At 44.0% G+C, this 19,517-nt stretch overlaps 1 protein-coding gene across 1 annotated transcript in view; it reads right to left on the reverse strand.

Annotated features, from left to right (window-relative positions):
- The window catches only part of LOC106590429 (histone-lysine N-methyltransferase 2C), a 235,249-nt gene that overhangs the window by 134,357 nt on the left and 81,375 nt on the right, over positions 1 to 19,517 (reverse strand). The window contains exons 10-11 of the mRNA XM_014181457.2: positions 17,244 to 17,434; positions 6,087 to 6,250 (exon numbers count right to left, since the gene is read on the reverse strand). Of these exons, the coding sequence (XP_014036932.2) occupies positions 6,087 to 6,250; positions 17,244 to 17,434 (355 nt within the window). The remainder of the gene's footprint in view (positions 1 to 6,086; positions 6,251 to 17,243; positions 17,435 to 19,517) is intronic.

Below are 19,517 nucleotides of genomic sequence, written 5' to 3' on the forward strand. Positions count from 1 at the left end.
AGTCCATAGTCGTCAACAACTAGACTACAGCACTAGTCCATAGTCGTCAACAACTAGACTACAACACTAGTCCATAGTCGTCAACAACTAGACTACAGCACTAGTCCATAGTCGTCAACTAGACTACAACACTAGTCCATAGTCGTCAACAACTAGAGTACAACACTAGTCCATAGTCGTCAACTAGACTACAGCACTAGTCCATAGTCGTCAACAACTAGACTACAGCACTAGTCCATAGTCGTCAACAACTAGACTACAGCACTAGCCCATAGTCGTCAACAACTAGACTACAGCAGTAGCCCATAGTCGTCAACAACTAGACTACAGCACTAGTCCATAGTCGTCAACAACTAGACTACAGCACTAGTCCATAGTCGTCAACAACTAGACTACAGCACTAGTCCATAGTCGTCAACAACTAGACTACAGCACTAGTCCATAGTCGTCAACAACTAGACTACAGCACTAGTCCATAGTCGTCAACAACTAGACTACAGCACTAGTCCATATTCGTCAACAACTAGACTACAGCACTAGTCCATAGTCGTCAACAACTAGACTACAGCACTAGTCCATAGTCGTCAACAAATAGACTACAGCACTAGTCCATAGTCGTCAACAAATAGACTACAGCACTAGTCCATAGTCGTCAACAACTAGAGTACAACACTAGTCCATAGTCGTCAACAACTAGACTACAACACTAGTCCATAGTCGACAACTAGACTACAGCACTAGTCCATAGTCGTCAACAACTAGACTACAGCACTAGTCCATAGTCGTCAACAACTAGAGTACAACACTAGTCCATAGTCGTCAACAACTAGACTACAGCACTAGTCCATAGTCGTCAACAACTAGACTACAGCACTAGTCCATAGTCGTCAACAACTAGACTACAGCACTAGTCCATAGTCGTCAACAACTAGACTACAGCACTAGTCCATAGTCGTCAACAACTAGACAACAGCACTAGTCCATAGTCGTCAACAACTAGACTACAACACTAGTCCATAGTCGTCAACAACTAGACTACAGCACTAGTCCATAGTCGTCAACAACTAGAGTACAACACTAGTCCATAGTCGTCAACAACTAGAGTACAACACTAGTCCATAGTCGTCAACAACTAGACTACAGCACTAGTCCATAGTCGTCAACAACTAGACTACAACACTAGTCCATAGTCGTCAACAACTAGACTACAGCACTAGTCCATAGTCGTCAACTAGACTACAACACTAGTCCATAGTCGTCAACAACTAGAGTACAACACTAGTCCATAGTCGTCAACAACTAGACTACAGCACTAGTCCATAGTCGTCAACAACTAGACTACAGCACTAGTCCATAGTCGTCAACAACTAGACTACAGCACTAGTCCATAGTCGTCAACAACTAGACTACAACACTAGTCCATAGTCGTCAACAACTAGACTACAGCACTAGTCCATAGTCGGTCGCACAACTAGACTACAGCACTAGCCCATAGTGTCAACAACTAGACTACAGCACTAGCCCATAGTCGTCAACAACTAGACTACAGCAGTAGCCCATAGTCGTCAACAACTAGACTACAGCACTAGTCCATAGTCGTCAACAACTAGACTACAGCACTAGCCCATAGTCGTCAACAACTAGACTACAGCAGTAGCCCATAGTCGTCAACAACTAGACTACAGCACTAGTCCATAGTCGTCAACAACTAGACTACAGCACTAGTCCATAGTCGTCAACAACTAGACTACAGCACTAGTCCATAGTCGTCAACAACTAGACTACAGCACTAGTCCATAGTCGTCAACAACTAGACTACAGCACTAGTCCATAGTCGTCAACAAATAGACTACAGCACTAGTCCATAGTCGTCAACAACTAGAGTACAACACTAGTCCATAGTCGTCAACAACTAGACTACAACACTAGTCCATAGTCGTCAACAACTAGACTACAGCACTAGTCCATAGTCGTCAACTAGACTACAACACTAGTCCATAGTCGTCAACTAGCCTACAACACTAGTCCATAGTCGTCAACAACTAGACTACAGCACTAGTCCATAGTCGTCAACTAGACTACAACACTAGTCCATAGTCGTCAACAACTAGACTACAGCACTAGTCCATAGTCGTCAACAACTAGACTACAGCACTAGTCCATAGTCGTCAACAACTAGACTACAGCACTAGTCCATAGTCGTCAACAACTAGAGTACAGCACTAGTCCATAGTCGTCAACTAGACTACAGCACTAGTCCATAGTCGTCAACAAATAGACTACAGCACTAGTCCATAGTCGTCAACAACTAGACTACAGCACTAGCCCATAGTCGTCAACAACTAGAGTACAGCACTAGTCCATAGTCGTCAACAACTAGACTACAGCACTAGTCCATAGTCGTCAACAACTAGACTACAGCACTAGTCCATAGTCGTACAACTAGAGTACAACACTAGTCCATAGTCGTCAACTAGCCTACAGCACTAGTCCATAGTCGTCAACAACTAGACTACAGCACTAGTCCATAGTCGTCAACAACTAGACTACAGCACTAGTCCATAGTCGTCAACAACTAGAGTACAGCACTAGCCCATAGTCGTCAACTAGACTACAGCACTAGCCCATAGTCGTCAACAACTAGACTACAGCACTAGTCCATAGTCGTCAACAACTAGACTACAGCACTAGTCCATAGTTGTCAACAACTAGACTACAGCACTAGTCCATAGTCGTCAACAACTAGACTACAGCACTAGCCCATAGTCGTCAACAACTAGACTACAGCACTAGTCCATAGTCGTCAACAACTAGACTACAGCACTAGTCCATAGTCGTCAACAACTAGACTACAGCACTAGTCCATAGTCGTCAACAACTAGACTACAGCACTAGTCCATAGTCGTCAACAACTAGACTACAGCACTAGTCCATAGTCGTCAACAACTAGACTACAGCACTAGTCCATAGTCGTCAACAACTAGACTACAGCACTAGTCCATAGTCGTCAACAACTAGACTACAGCACTAGTCCATAGTTGTCAACAACTAGACTACAGCACTAGTCCATAGTCGTCAACAACTAGACTACAGCACTAGTCCATAGTCGTCAACAAATAGACTACAGCACTAGTCCATAGTCGTCAACAACTAGACTACAGCACTAGTCCATAGTCGTCAACTAGAGTACAACACTAGTCCATAGTCGTCAACAACTAGACTACAACACTAGTCCATAGTCGTCAACAACTAGACTACAACACTAGTCCATAGTTGTCAACTAGACTACAACACTAGTCCATAGTCGTCAACTAGACTACAACACCTTTCCACATAATCAACAAGACAATAACCCTATTACACATAGTCAACAGTACTACAACACTACTCCATAGTCAACAGTACTACAACACTACTCCATAGTCAACAAGACTACAACACTACTCCATATTCAACAAGACTACAACACTATCCCACAGTCAACAACACTATTCTGATAGTCAGCGAGACTACAACACTATTCCACAGTCAACAACACTATTCCACAGTCAACTAGACAATAACACTATTCCACAGTCAACTAGACAATAACACTATTCCACAGTCAACAGTACTACAACACTAATCAGTCAGACTACAGCACTATTCCAGAGTCAACAAGACTACAACAATATTCCAGATAGTCAACAAGACTACAGACCTATTCCACAGTCAACAACAATACAATACCATTCCACATAGTCGACAACAAGACTACATACAGCCATATTCCACATTCAATAAGACTATAGCCCAATTCCACATAGTCAACAACAAGACTATAGGACTATTCCACAGTCTGACTACAGGACTATTCCATATACTCAATAACTAGACTAGGGATGGGCATAAATAATAGAGTACTGGAACGAATGTCAAAGCGCTATCTTTAACCAGAGATGGAAATGTTGTCTTGAAAACAACATTAATTTGCTTTGACTCAAGTGTTCCATTTGTACATGTGCATTTGCAGGGCACAACAAAAAATAAACCAAGATAAGCATCACACAGTTCTACCTAAATCCCCTCAGAGTTTCACTCACTCAATAGCGTTCTGACCGCTCTCTCTACACAAGCTGAAGCTGTGCTGAGTGCGCTCACAAGCTCCTGTTAGACCTACAGAAATAAATGCCTATCTGATGGGATACACAAACTAAATTCCTTGCCAAATGATCACAGTTCTATCATAAATTCTAAATGGACTGGTTGACTGAAGTAGGGAATTGTGTTCCACCAACAAGCCCTGCCGTTTTGGAATAATTGTGTGCCGTCCATTTTTTGCTTTGCGAACTGCTAGCGCCATTTAGTCTATAACCACTCTATACATAGACAGTGAAATATGTAAAAATACAGTTGAAGTTAAATTCTTCAAGAATCAATGGACAGATATACAAATCAAAAATGGATGTACAGTTGAAGTCGGAAGTGTACATACACCTTAGCCAAATACATTTAAACTCAGTTTTTCACAATTCCTGACATTTAATCCTAGTAAAAATCCCCCGTCTTAGGTCAGTTAGGATCACCACTTTATTTGAAAAATGTGAAATGTCAGAATAATAGTAGAGAGAATGATTTATTTCAGCTTTTATTTCTGTCATCACATTCTCAGTGGGTCAGAAGTTCACATACACTCAACTAGTATTTGGTAGCATTGCCTTTAAATTGTTTAACTTGGGTCAAACGTTTCAGGTAGCCTTCCACAAGCTTCCCACAATAAGTGGGGTGAATTTTGGCCAATTCCTCCTGAGTCAGGTTTCTATGCCTCCTTGCTCTCACACACTTTTCAGTTCTGCCCACAAATGCTCTATAGGATGCTCTATAGCATTGAGGTCAGGGCTTTGTGATGGCCACTCCAATACCTTGACTTTGTTGTCCTTAAGCCATTTTGCCACAACTTTGGAAGTATGCTTGGGGTCATTGTCCATTTGGAAGACCCATTTGCGACCAAAGATGAAAGTCCTGACTGATGTCTTGAGATGTTGCTTCAATATATCCACATAATTTTCCTGCCTCATGATGCCATCTGTTTTGTGAAGTGCACCAGTACCTCCTGCAGCAAAGCACCACCACAACATGATGCTGCCACCCCCGTGCTTCACAGTTGGGATGGTGTTCTTCGGCTTGCAAGCCTCCCCCTTTTTCCTCCAAACATAACGATGGTCATTATGGCCAAACAGTTATATTTTTGTTTCATCAGACCAGAGGACATTTCTCAAAAAGGTACGATCTTTGTCTCCATGTGCAGTTGCATACCGTAGTCTGGCTTTTTTATGGTGGTTTTGGAGCAGCGGCTTCTTCCTTGCCGAGCGGCCTTTCAGGTTATGTCGATATAGGACTCGTTTTACTGAGGATATAGATACTTTTGTACCCGTTTCCTCCAGCATCTTCACAGGGTCCTTTGCTGTTGTTCTGGGATTGATTTGCACATTTCGCACCAAAGAACGTTCATCTCTAGGAGACAGAACGTGTCTCCTTCCTGAGCGGTATGACGGAGGCGTGGTCCCATGGTGTTTATACTTGTGTACTATTGTTTGTACAGATGAACGTGGTACCTTCAGGCATTTGGAAATTGCTCCCAAGGATGAACCAGACTTGTGGAGGTCTACATTTTTTTCTGAGGTCTTGGCTGATTTCCTCATGATGTCAAGCAAAGAGACACTGAGTTTGAAGGTAGGCCTTGAAATACATCCACAGGTACACCTCCAATTGACTCAAATGATGTTAATTAGCCTATCAAAAGCTTCTAAAGCCATGACATCATTTTCTGGAATTTTCCAAGCTGTTTAAAGGCACAGTCAACTTAGTGTATGTAAACTTGTAACCCACTGGAATTGTGATACAGTGAATTATAAGTGAAATAATCTGTCTGTAAACAATTGTTGGAAAAATTCTTGTGTCATGTAGATGTTTTAACCGACTTGCTAAAACTATAGTTTGTTAACAAGAAATGTGTGAATTTTAATGACTCCAACCTAAGTGTATGTAAACTACCGACTTCAACTGTAGGTAAATTACAGCTGTTCAGAGCTGTGTGTGTTTCTTACCCATAGTGGGTTCTGGTTCTGGTTCTGTGGATTCCTGGATGGGGCTGGCCGGGGTTTCCACCATGTCGCTCTCCACCTGCTTACAGACGGTGCACATGTAGTCGGCCTGTGGGTGGAGGTCCGAGTTGCCCCCTGCCTGCTTCTCACACTCCCCATGAAGCCACCTGAGAGAGAACCACCAAACACAATTAAATAAACAAACAGCTTTACATTACTTCAACCTGACGTGACTAAGATGACGCAATAAATACTTATGACTGGAACGTACCACAATCACATGCTTCATCATAACAGTGAAGATTTAATTGTCATACATGTGAAGCTGGTTTTCAAGTCATTCCTTACACCAGGAATAGTTATTTGACATCCACCCCAAAGCATTAGGCATGAAACAACTTTTTAGCCAGGCAGGTTGGGCTCATCATCAGTCAGTAAGCCTCCATGGAAGGGACTCTAAGCCTGTGGTTTGTGGGTTTGCTCTCCCAGCCGGGTTTCCCCAGTCGCTCACTCTCCTCCACTCTTCCTGCCTTTATTGCCCCCCCCCCCCCCCACCCCCTGTGTACTCTGCCTTGCTCCCCCCTCGCTTCTTCTGCCATGCTCTCTCCGCCAGTCTCTCCCTTTCCCCCCCACCCACACCCTACTCTTCCCTGTCGCCCTGCTGCAGGTGTGTTCCAGTGGCGAGCCTGCAGCCTGACTTGTCTCCTGTTCAATTTTCTCTCTGGCTCTCCCTGTCTGCAGTAATTACATTTCTGCGCAGGCACCTGGGCCTGTCAGCCGGCTGTGTCGAGAGGGCCCCCAAGTGAGTGTCCGCAGTAGGCAGAGGGTCATTATGGGGAATTGTGCTTCTCCAGCGACCACTGGCGGACTTACTATTAGGCAGAAGAGGCAATTGCCGCAGGCCTCACATCAAGGGGCCTCATGAGCTGGGCATAAACAAATTATTCCCAGCTTGGCTCATTCCAGGGTTTTTCTTTATTTTTACTATTTTCTACATTGAGAATAATAGTGAAGACACATAACTATGAAATAACACATATGGAATCATGGAGTAACAAAAAAAGTGTTAAACAAATTAAATAATGTAGCCACCCTTTGCCTTGATGACAGATTTGTATTCTCTCAACCAGCTTCATGAGGTAGTCAAGTGGAAAGCATTTCAATTAACAGGTGTGCCTTCTTAACTTCTTTGGGATAGGGGGCAGTATTTTGACGTCCAGATGAAAAGCGTGCCCAAAGTAAAGTGCCTGCTACTCAGGCCCAGGATATAAAGAAGGACTTTATCGAACAAAAGGACCATTTGTAATGTAACTGGGACCTTTTGGAGTGCCAACAGAAGAAGATCGTCAAAAGGTAAGGCATATATTATTTCGAATTTCTGACTTGGTTGAAAATTATATGTTATGCATTTGTGTGCTGGGCGCTGACCTTAGATAATCGTATGGTTTGCTTTCGCCGTAAAGCATTTTTGAAATCTGACACCTTGGCTGGATTTACAAGTTAAGTTTTATTTTGATGTATTGCACTTGTGATTTCATGAAAGTTAAATATTTATAGTAATTTAATTTGAATTTCGCACTCTGCAATTTCACCAGATGTTGGCCAGATGGGACGATCCGCAAGAAGTTAAAAGCTAATTTGTAGAACTTCTTTCCTTCTTAATGCGTTTGAGCCAATCAGTTGTGCTGTGAAAAGGTACGGGTGGTATACAGAAGATAGCCCTATTTGGTAAAAGACCAAGTCCATATTATGTCAAGAACAGCTCAAATAAACAAAGAGTACTTTAAAACATGAACGTCAGTCAATATGGATAATTTCAAGAACTTTGAAAGTTTCTTAAAGTGCAGTCGCTAAAAACCATCAAGTGCTATGATGAAACTGGCTCATGAGGATCGCCACAGGAAAGGAAGACCGCCACAGGAAAGGAAGACCTCTGCCGCAGAGAATAAGTTCATTAGAGTTAACCTCAGATTGCAGCCCAAATAAATGCATCACGGAGTTCAAGTAACAGATACATCTCAACATCAACTGTTCAGACACTGCGTGAATCAGGCCTTCATGGTTGAATTGCTGCAAAGAAACCACTACTAAAGGATACCAATAAGAAGAAAAGACTTGCTTGGGCCAAGAAACATGAGCAATGGACATTAGACAAGTAGACATCTGTCCTTTGGTCTGATGAGTCAAAATGTGAGATTTTTGGTTCCAACCGCCGTGTCTTTGTGAGACGCAGAGTAGGTGAACGGATGAACTCTGCATATGTGGTTCCCACCGTGAAGCATGGAGGAGGTGGTGTGATGGTGCTCTGCTGACACTGTCAGTGATTTATTTAGAATTCAAGGCACAATTAACCAGCATGGCTACCACAGCATTCTGCAGCGATACGCCAACCCATCTGGTTTGCGCTTAGTGGGACTATCATTTGATTTTCAACAGGACAATGACCCAAAACACACCTCCAGGCTGTGTAAGGGCTATTTGACCAAGGAGAGTGATGGAGTGCTGCATCAGATGACCTCGCCTCTGCAATCACCCAACCTCAACCCAATTGAGATGGTTTGGGATGAGTTGCAAAGCTGTCATCAAGGCAAAGTGTGGCTAATTTGAAGAATCTCAAATATATTTTGATTTGTTTAACACTTTTTTGGTTATGACATGATTCCATGTGTTATTTCATAGACAGGGTCCTGAGAAAGGGACGTATATATACTGCTCAAAAAAATAAAGGGAACACTAAAATAACACATCCTAGATCTGAATGAATGAAATAATCTTATTAAATACTTTTTTCTTTACGTAGTTGAATGTGCTGACAACAAAATCACATAAAAATAATCAATGGAAATCCAATTTACCAACCCATGGAGGTCTGGATTTGGAGTCACACTCAAAATTAAAGTGGAAAACCACACTACAGGCTGATCCAACTTTGATGTAATGTCCTTAAAACAAGTCAAAATGAGGCTCAGTAGTGTGTGTGGCCTCCACGTGCCTGTATGACCTCCCTACAACGCCTGGGCATGCTCCTGATGAGGTGGCGGATAGTCTCCTGAGGGATCTCCTCCCAGACCTGGACTAAAGCATCCGCCAACTCCTGGACACTCTGTGGTGCAACGTGGCGTTGGTGGATGGAGCGAGACATGATGTCCCAGATGTGCTCAATTGGATTCAGGTCTGGGGAACGGGCGGGCCAGTCCATAGCATCAATGCCTTCCTCTTGCAGGAACTGCTGACACACTCCAGCCACATGAGGTCTAGCATTGTCTTGCATTAGGAGGAACCCAGGGCCAACCGCACCAGCATATGGTCTCACAAGGGGTCTGAGGATCTCATCTCGGTACCTAATGGCAGTCAGGCTACCTCTGGCGAGCACATGGAGGGCTGTGCGGCCCCCCAAAGAAATGCCACCCCACACCATGACTGACCCACCGCCAAACCGGTCATGCTGGAGGATGTTGCAGGCAGTAGAACGTTCTCCACGGCGTCTCCAGACTCTGACACGTCTGTCACATGTGCTCAGTGTGAACCTGCTTTCATCTGTGAAGAGCACAGGGCGCCAGTGGCGAATTTGGCAATCTTGGTGTTCTCTGGCAAATGCCAAACGTCCTGCACGGTGTTGGGCTGTAAGCACAACCCCCACCTGTGGACGTCGGGCCCTCATACCATCCTCATGGAGTCGGTTTCTGACCGTTTGAGCAGACACATGCACATTTGTGGCCTGCTGGAGGTCATTTTACAGTGCTCTGGCAGTGCTCCTCCTGCTCCTCCTTGCACAAAGGCGGAGGTAGCGGTCCTGCTGCTGGGTTGTTGCCCTCCTACGGCCTCCTCCACGTCTCCTGATGTACTGGCCTGTCTCCTGGTAGCGCCTCCATGCTCTGGACACTACGCTGACAGACACAGCAAACCTTCTTGCCACAGTTCACATTGATGTGCCATCCAGGATGAGCTGCACTACCTGAGCCACTTGTGTGGGTTGTAGACTCCGTCTCATGCTACCACTAGAGTGAAAGCACCGCCAGCATTCAAAAGTGACCAAAACATCAGCCAGGAAGCATAGGAACTGAGAAATGGTCTGTGGTCCCCACCTGCAGAACCACTCCTTTATTGGGGGTGTCTTGCTAATTGCCTATAATTTCCACCTGTTGTCTATTCCATTTGCACAACAGCATGTGAAATGTATTGTCAATCAGTGTTGCTTCCTAAGTGGACAGTTTGATTTCACAGAAGTGTGATTGACTTGGAGTTACATTGTGTTGTTTAAGTGTTCCCTTTATTTTTTGGAGCAGTGTGTGTGTGTGTGTGTGTGTGTGTGTATGTATGTATATATATATATATATATACATACACACACACACACACACACACACACACACACACACACACACACACACACACACACACACTGCTCCAAAAAATATATATATATATAGAAAAGAAAACATCCCTTTCTCAGGACCCTGTCTTTCAAAGATAATTTGAAAAAAATCCAAATAAATTCACAGATCTTTATTGTAAAGGGTTTAAACACTGTTTCCCATGCTTGTTCAATGAACCATAAACAATGAATGAACATGCACCTGTGGAAGGGTCGTTAAGACACTAACAGATTAGACGGTAGGCAATTAAGGTCACAGTATTGAAAACCTAGGACACTAAAGAGGCCTTTCTACTGACTCTGAAAAACACCAAAAGAAAGATGCCCAGGGTCCCTGCTCATCTGCGTGAATGTGCCTTAGGCATGCTGCAAGAAGGCATGAAGACTACAAATGTGGCCAGGGCAATAAATTGCAATGTCCGTACTGGATGGACAACTGATAGTCCTCGCAGTGGCAGACCACTTGTAACACCTGCACAGGATCAGTACATCTGAACATCACACCCGCGGGACAGGTACAGGATGGCAACCACAACTGCCCGAGTTACACCAGGAATGCACAATCCCTCCATCGGTGCTCAGACTGTGCGCAATAGGCTGAGAGAGGCTGGACTGTGGGCTTGGAAGGCCTGTTGTAAGGCAGGTCCTCACCAGACATCACCGGCAGCAACGTCGCCTATGTGCACAAACCCACCGCTGGACCAGACAGGACTGGCAAAAAGTGCTCCTCTGACAAGTCGCGGTTTTGTCTCACCAAGGGGTCATGGTCGGTTTCACGTTTATTGTCGAAGGAATGAGCGTTACATCGAGGCCTGTACTCTGTCATTGCAGGCAATCTCAACGCTGTGCGTTACAGGGAAGACATCCTCCTCCCTCATGTGGTACCCTTCCTGCAGGCTCATCCTGACATGTTTTATTTTTATTTCACCTTCATTTAACCAGGTTGGCCAGTTGAGAACAAGTTCTCATTTACAACTGCGACCTGGCCAAGATAAAGCAAAGCAGTGCAACAAAAAAAACAGAGTTACACATTGAATAAACAAAAGTACAGTCAATAACAATAGAAAAATCTATATACAGTGTGTGCAAATGGAGTAAGGCGGTAAGGCAATAAATAGGCCATAGTAGCGAAGTAATTACAATTTAGAAATGTAACACTGGAGTGATAGATGTGCAGATGATGATGTGCAAGTAGAAATACTGGTGTGCAAAAGAGCAAAAAAGTAAATAAAAACAATATGGGGATGGGGTAGGTAGTCGGATGGGCTATTTACAGATGGGCTATGTACAGCTGCAGCGATCGGTAAGCTGCTCTGACAGCTGATGCTTAAAGTTAGAATTTTGCAATTCATTCCAGTCATTGGCAGCAGAGAACTGAAAGGAAAGGCGGCCAAAGGCGTTTGACCCTCCAGCATGACAATGTCACCAGCCATACTGCTCGTTCTGTGCGTGATTTCCTGCAAGAGAGGAATGTCAGTGTTCTGCCATGGCCAGCGAAGAGCTCGGATCTCAATCCCGTTGAGCATTTCTGGGACCTGTTGGATTGGAGGGTGAGGGCTAGGGCCATTCCCCCCAGAAATGTCCGGGAACTTGCAGGTGCCTTGGTGGAAGAGTGGGGTAACATCTCACAGCAAAAACTGGCAAATCTGGTGCAGTCCATGAGGAGGAGATGCCACACCAGATATTGACTGTTACTTTTGACCCCCACTTTGTTCAAGGACACATTATTCCATTTCTGTTAGTCACATGTCTGTGGAACTTGTTCAGTTTATGTCTTAGTTGTTGAATCTTGTTATGTTCATACAAATATTTACAAATGTTAAGTTTGCTGAAAATAAACGCAGTTGCCAGTGAGAGGACGTTTCTTTTTTGCTGAGTTTTTATTTTATTCAAATATTATATGTATTTTTTTTAAATCCCCATCAAAATCTGCCTGTTTAATAAGCTCGAGATATGCATTAGGGAAGGCTGATTTTCAACGAGGAAAGCTTAGTAGAAACTCAGACCCTCAGGCCCTTAGATACAAGGGGGATAGAATACGCATTTCTTTTTTCTAAAGACAGGTGCTGCTGATAATACAGTCACTGTCGTGGAGACAGAGGACATGTATGTGTAGCCCATGCATCTGATGCTGTCTGGCCAAAAAGAGTATGGCATGTCTACCTGGGGCCTCCAAATTACTAAGTCTGCCTTTCCCAGCGATTCCTGAGCTCCGGCTACTGCAAAAGACGGACCGGTGTGAGTTTTATTAGAGTTTCAGCGGGGAAACTGGCAAGAATGAGCTAGTTTGCAGAGTCAGTGATACGTGTAAGCGCTAAGCAAATGCACCATGCAGTTAAATAACAGCAATACTTTTGACTATGTTTGGGGAACTTTTGGATTACTACTAGAGAATTGGCTGTGAGCCCCACTCAGCAATGTGAGTATGCTCAGAAGTACTTAAGAGGGGCCTCAGAGGATGGCCATTTCAGCCCTCTCCGGGAGCTGAGTTGTGTTCGAATACTCATACTAACCGCACTAGCCATACTATTTGTGATGTAAATTGAGTAGCATGATTATTGGTCATAGTATGGATATAGTTAGTATGCCAAAATTTCCCGGATGTCATACTAAATTCACCAAAATATGAAGTATAGACGCAGAGGACACTATTTCCGTAATTTAGGGCCCATAATGCAATTCAGGAAATGGGCATGGCGTCACACCGTTTCCAGATTTGAAGAAAATGGAGGAAAATATGCAGTCGAAGTACAACGAGAGCAGATACAAATTCATTGCTTTAACTAATTATGACAAATGTTAAGATAATGTTGAGCAATGAAATAAAGTAATGACTTAAAATATGTTACCCAACACGTCCTATTGGCTGACAATTTGTTAACCATGCTGTCCTTACGAACTACATAGCGTATCATTACAGCAGTATGTACCGATATGTTGTTAGCTAGCTACCTAATGTTAGTTGGCTACTTACATCAAACTTGACAGTATGTTAACCATAGGCTAACTAACTAACTACCCAACGTTTATTGACTTGATTATTCCTGTCATTCTTATCTGGTATAGTCATTGTGTGTTCTCAATGGACATTCGGGTGCTTTCGGAAATTCTCTCTGGCTATCTACTACAATTTCAGAGGACTCTCCTCTGAGTGTAGCAGAGCGCAGAATAATGAATTTACGAGCATTCAACACCCGTTGAATATGGCCGGTGTCAGTAAACGTCGGCAAAAAAGTGTAATTAAATTGTTGCCAGCAGCACAGTTAGTCACCAACGCTCTGGATAACATGAAAACTGCCTAACCAGCTCTGCTAGGGAGAGTAAAATGGTCACAGTGGTCTCATTTGTGTCTGTAAGTAGCTAGCAAGCTAGCCAATGTTAGCTTGGGTGCTTGACTGCCGTTGTAAGGTCAGAACGCTCAAATCAACCCTACTCCTCGGCCCGAGCGTCCCGTGTGCGCTTCAAGAGCGAAACGCTCTGAATGTACAAACGGGCAATCTGACAATGCTCTGAATTTACAAGCCACTCTGGCACTCCAGATTGAACTTAAGAACACAGCCGAAGTCGTAAAATGTCTAACTAGTAATTTGTTATGCTAACTATCTAACAAGAGGTTGCATAGCAAAAGCATCAACTTCCAGTAGGCACACGAAGAGCTAGTACGCTCAACTGAAAGCATACACACCTGTTGTCCCAGGTCTAAATCAGTCCCTGATTAGAGAAGAACAATGAAAAAATAAAGTGGAACTGGCTTCGAGGTCCAGACTTGAGTTTGAAGGGTCTAGGGGCTGATTTGGGTTTGCAGCTCCTATTTACTTCCCTGGATGCCAGGAAGAGTCCTCTACGGTGAACGATATGGCTGACCCTCAGGCAACTTGCTGGACCTTGGTTAAACCAATCCATTTGCCATAGTGGTCTTTACTTTCCCGACCCCTCATCACAAAGGCATCACTATGCCGCCAACTGCATGAGCTCTGGATTGCCGTAACGACCTCCCAGTGGTCGCCGGGGGCAACAATCGCTCTGTTGGGGAAAAACCTTTGCTCTCGGCAGAGCGGCCAAATCCAGCTCAGTGATTGGTTAATAATAGTAGTCGGTATAGAGGCTCACGTAGCCAGTAAACTAACGATTAATTGTTTTAAGTGACCGGGATTGGCTGGAGCGCTGGGCCAGTTGCTGAACTGGAGATGACCTTTGGTATTGACCATTTGTAAGCTGTGAAACCAACTAAACTAACCTACTGGGCTACAACTCTGTAATGCTACATTTTCCAATCTGTAAAGCTTGTAAACCAATTCAGTTACAATCCATCTGAGATATTAGCTAACTCTTTGGCGGTGTGACAGTCTCCAGCTGTAAACCACATTATAATCCAATTCATTATATGACGCCGACAACGGGGTGTCAAATCCACATCGTTAGTCAATAAATAGCTCAATCACACGTAACGAGACAGATGATACACTGAAAGAGGTCCCATGTGGCAGATACAGTACACATCACTGACTAGGGATGGGCATTTCAAATCATTTCACTATTCAAATAATATCATGACATGTTTTCGGATATCCGGATAGTCGAAATGCATGTACATAAAAACGTAGGCTTAAACTTGGGAAGTGGCATGCTGCCCAGCATGTGCGACTTGGTTGTGGCTTGCTTGCAACTCAATGGCCAACAACGGCAACAAACGTGAGAAACCCGTGTAGACTATGGTATGTCTTTTTATGGGGCGCACGTCATAACTACAGTTTAACTGAATTAAAAATTCCAAATGTCATGGTATGTCCTTGTGTGTAGCAATGTCACAAAGATAACTACATTTAGACAAAGCCTTTTCATCGTTAATATAGGCCTATGATTTATTTTTCTTTGAAAATGAATACTCTTGCAAATATTTCAATATTAACGTGTGTTTGGATTTTCAAATAACCGTGCCCATCCCTACCACAGACTGATACATATAAGCCTGGTCCCAGATTTGTGCTGCTGTCAAAACATGACAATGACCACATCACTAACAGATTTGGGAACAGGCTAGTCACATACTAAATAAATATTGTAGCTCTACTGTGCATCAGCTCATTGTCTTGCACGGCATCCATCAGCAGTATGGGGGACCATAACATAATCAACATTATAAACTGGGTGGTTCAAGCCCTGAATGCTGATTGGCTGACAGCCGTGGTAAATCAGACCGTATACCACAGGTATGACATAACATGTATTTTTATTGCTCTAATTACGTTGGTAACCAGTTTATAATAGCAATAAGGCACCTTGGGGGTTTGTGGTATACGGCCAATATACCACGGCTAAGGTCTGTATCCAGGCACTCTGTGTTGCGCGTAAGAACAGCCCTTCGCAGTGGTGTATTGGCCATATACCACACCCCTTCGTGCCTTATTGCTTAAGTAAGCACGGCGACAGAATGAGGCACAGCATCCATCAGCAGTGTGGGGGACCATAAAGTGTATTCGGGAAGTATTCAGACCCCTGACTTTTTGAAAATTGTTATGTTACAGCTTTATTCTAAAATTGATAGTTTTTTTTTTCCTCAATCTACACACAATGCCCCATAATGACAAAGCAAAAATAGTTTTTTTTGCAAGTATTCAGTATTCAGACCCTTTACTCAGTACTTTGTTGAAGCACCTTTTGCAGTGATTACAGCCTTGAGTCTTGAGTAAGCTTGGCACACTTGTATTTGGAGAGTTTCCCCCATTCTTCTCTGCAGATCCTCTCAAGCTCTGTCAGGTTGGATGGGAAGCATCGCTGCACAGCTATTTTCAGGTCTCACCAGAGATGTTCGATCAGGTTCAAGTCCTGGCCCTGGCTGGACCACTCAAGGACATTGAGATTTGTCTCGAAGCCACTCCTGCTTTGTCTTGGTTGTGTGCTTAGGGTCATTGTCCTGTTGGAAGGTGAACCTTCACCCCAGTCTGAGGTCCTGAGCGCTCTGGAGCAGGTTTTCATCAAGGATCACTCTGTACTTTGATCCGTTCATCTTTCCGTCGATCCTGACTAAACTCCCAGTCCCTGCCGCTGAAAAATATCCCCACAGCAAGATGATGCGACGACCATGCATCACCATGTGGATGGTGCCAGGTTTCCTCCAGACATGACGCTTGGCATTCAGGCCAAAGAGTTCAATCTTGGTTTCATCAGACCAGAGAATCTTGTGTCTCATGGTCAGAGTCCTTTAGCAGGCTGTCGTGCCTTTACTGAGGAGTATCTTCCGTCTGGCCACTACCATAATGGCCTGATTGGTGGAGTGCTGCAGAGATGGTTGTCATTCTGGAAGGTTCTCCCATCTCCACAGAGGAACTCTGGAGCTCTGTCAGAGTGACCATCAGGTTCTTGGTCACTTCCCTGACCAACGCCATTCTCCCCCGATAGCGCAGTTTGGCCGCTCTAAGAAGCTCTAGGAAGAGTCTTGGTGGTTCCAAACTTCTTCCATTTAAAAATGATGGAGGCCAGTGTGTTCTTGGGGACCTTCACTGCTGCAGAAATGTTTTGGTATCCTTCTCCAGATCTGTTCCTTGACACAATCCTGTCTCGGAGCTCTACGGACAATTCCTTCCACCTCATGGATATTTTTTTTTATTTTGTATACATTTTCAAAGATTTCTAAAAACCTGTTTTCGCTTTGTAATTATGGGGTAATTTCGTCAATTTTGGAATAACACCGTAACGTAACAAAATGTGGAAAAAGTAAAGGGGTCTGAATACTTTCCAAATTTACTGTAAATCGACAGTAACCAAGGCGACAGAATGAGGCATACCTCTTGCATGTGTGGCAGGTGAGGAGGAGGTCCTTAGGGGCATCCCCGTGGCCCTGGCCCCTCACACACAGTGGGCATGGCAGGGCGGGGGCGGGCTCCTCCGGTTGCCCGTGGCAACCCTCGCACAGTGTGATGTTGTGGGCCCACTGGCCCGCCTGCCTGACCCCACACAGAGAACACACTCGACAGTTCTGGAGAGAGAGGGTAGGACAGAGACATGACACGTTAGTTACACTCTACATATGGATTCATTGTATTCCAGAACAATTCAATATTTAGATTTCCATGGTCAACAACCAAAAGTTTAGAGTGACAAAACAACAACATTTCAATAACACCCAGTGGCTACAGAATACTTAGCTACATGGCAGCAGATTGACCATGCATACCATAGAAAGTAGTGTGTTTATTTCTGCCAACCTCCTTCAAACATTTGCCAACTGACCTCACTTTTTTATGAAGCATGAAACTGTTCTATTAGAGTGTTGGTTGAAAATGTCCCAACAGAGGATTAAACTGGTTGCCATTTGCAATTTGTAATGTCAGTCATTAAAACTGATTAAAAAAACATCTTTATGACAGCCATTTCAAACACGTGATCACTGTATTGGATTACGCAATGATAATAATGAACATACATTTCCAACCTCCTTTGCAATGAGCCTATGGACCAGCCAGCTGGAAATTACATTACACCTTCAAAAGTACCACTTCAGGCTCATTGAGTAGCGTTCGAAAGGATCAGCGGTATTCCGAGCTTTCAGGGGTGAGGAGGAACAAGCTCATTCTAAAGCTTCTCTGCACAACCCCCAAACCTACCACACACACCCTCCCCTTCTAAAGTCCACTGGCCTATTAGTGACAAACCACCCCTATGGCTTGGCTCCATTGGCCAGCTCATGTCCAACAGCGGGGGGGGAGAGAGTTGGTGAATACTATCGCTGTTGGTCAGGCTCTGCCTGTGGGCCAGGGAAAGAAAGGAAGGAGGTAGAGATAGTTGCTTAATGTCTATCTTGGAGAAAATGTGTGCCTGACTGGGATTCGGGAGGAGATGGGTATAAGATGGGGGAGAGGAGGTGTGTGTGTGTGTGTGTGTGTGTGTGTGTGTGTGTGTGTGTGTGTGTGTGTGTGTGTGTGTGTGTGTGTGTGTGTGTGTGTGTGTGCGCGCACGCGCGCGTGTGTGTGTGTGTGTGTGTGCGCGTGTGTGTGCGTGTGCGCTAGCAGGCCTCGGATAGCTAAATTTGTCTTGGCAGTACAGTGTGCTGTAACCGTGAGACAGACAGGGATTAATAACAGACAGAGAGGCAGAGAGAAAGAGAGAGACAGAGAGACAGAGACAAAGAGGTAGAGCTGATGGCCAGCTGATGATCAGAGGAATGGGATTAGAGAGGTATCTCTATCCATCCTCTGCCATTCTCTTCATCCCTCCATTGATTCACCCTTCCTTTCCACTCCCAGTCAATCCCTCCGTTTTGAAACACTCTTACTCATCCCTCCCTCTGTCCCCCAACCTTCACCCCTCAATTTATCCTCACCTCGTCATGTCACTCCTCCATCCCCTATCACCGTCTCTCTCTTCTCACCCCTGTGCGTATGGGTGCTGGCAGGGTGAAGGGGCGGATGTGAAATGGATTAGCTCAGATTACGTCTCAATCTCCTGCCTCCATAGACTGTGAGACTTGTAAATTCACCCCAGTGCGGATGTCAATGAGAATGGTGGGTTTCAATTGGCAGTATCTCAATAATGGTCCAAATGACCATGGATGTCTATGGACCTAAGGCAATACCTTTACAGTGAAATGAGGCAGCATTCTTCCAATCAAATTTTAAAGGGAAAATCCACTCAAAAACAATATTTTTGTATTTTTTTCCTTAGTCCACAGCTGATACAGTCCCAAAATGTTTTGCATCATCATGATGTGGCCGGTGACACTTTGCTTCTTGAAAGTCCAATAACTTGAAACCGTGACTGCTGACATGAAAAGCATTTTGGGACTGTATCAACAGTGGACTAATAAAAATATATATAAATGCCAAGAGTGTGCAAAGCTGTCATCAAGGCAAAGCGTGGCTACTTTAAAGAATCTCAAATCTCAAATATATTTTCATTTGTTTAACACTTTTTTTGGTTACTAAATGATTCCATGTGTTATTTCATAGTTTTGATGTCTTCACTATTATTCTACAATGTAGAAAATAGTAAAAATAAAGAAAAACCCTGGAATGAGTAGGTGTGTCCAAACTTTTGACTGGTACTGTATATATTTTTTTGAC

The sequence above is a fragment of the Salmo salar genome, chromosome ssa29 (genome assembly GCF_905237065.1).
Source record: "Salmo salar chromosome ssa29, Ssal_v3.1, whole genome shotgun sequence".
Taxonomy (NCBI): Eukaryota; Metazoa; Chordata; class Actinopteri; order Salmoniformes; family Salmonidae; genus Salmo; species Salmo salar.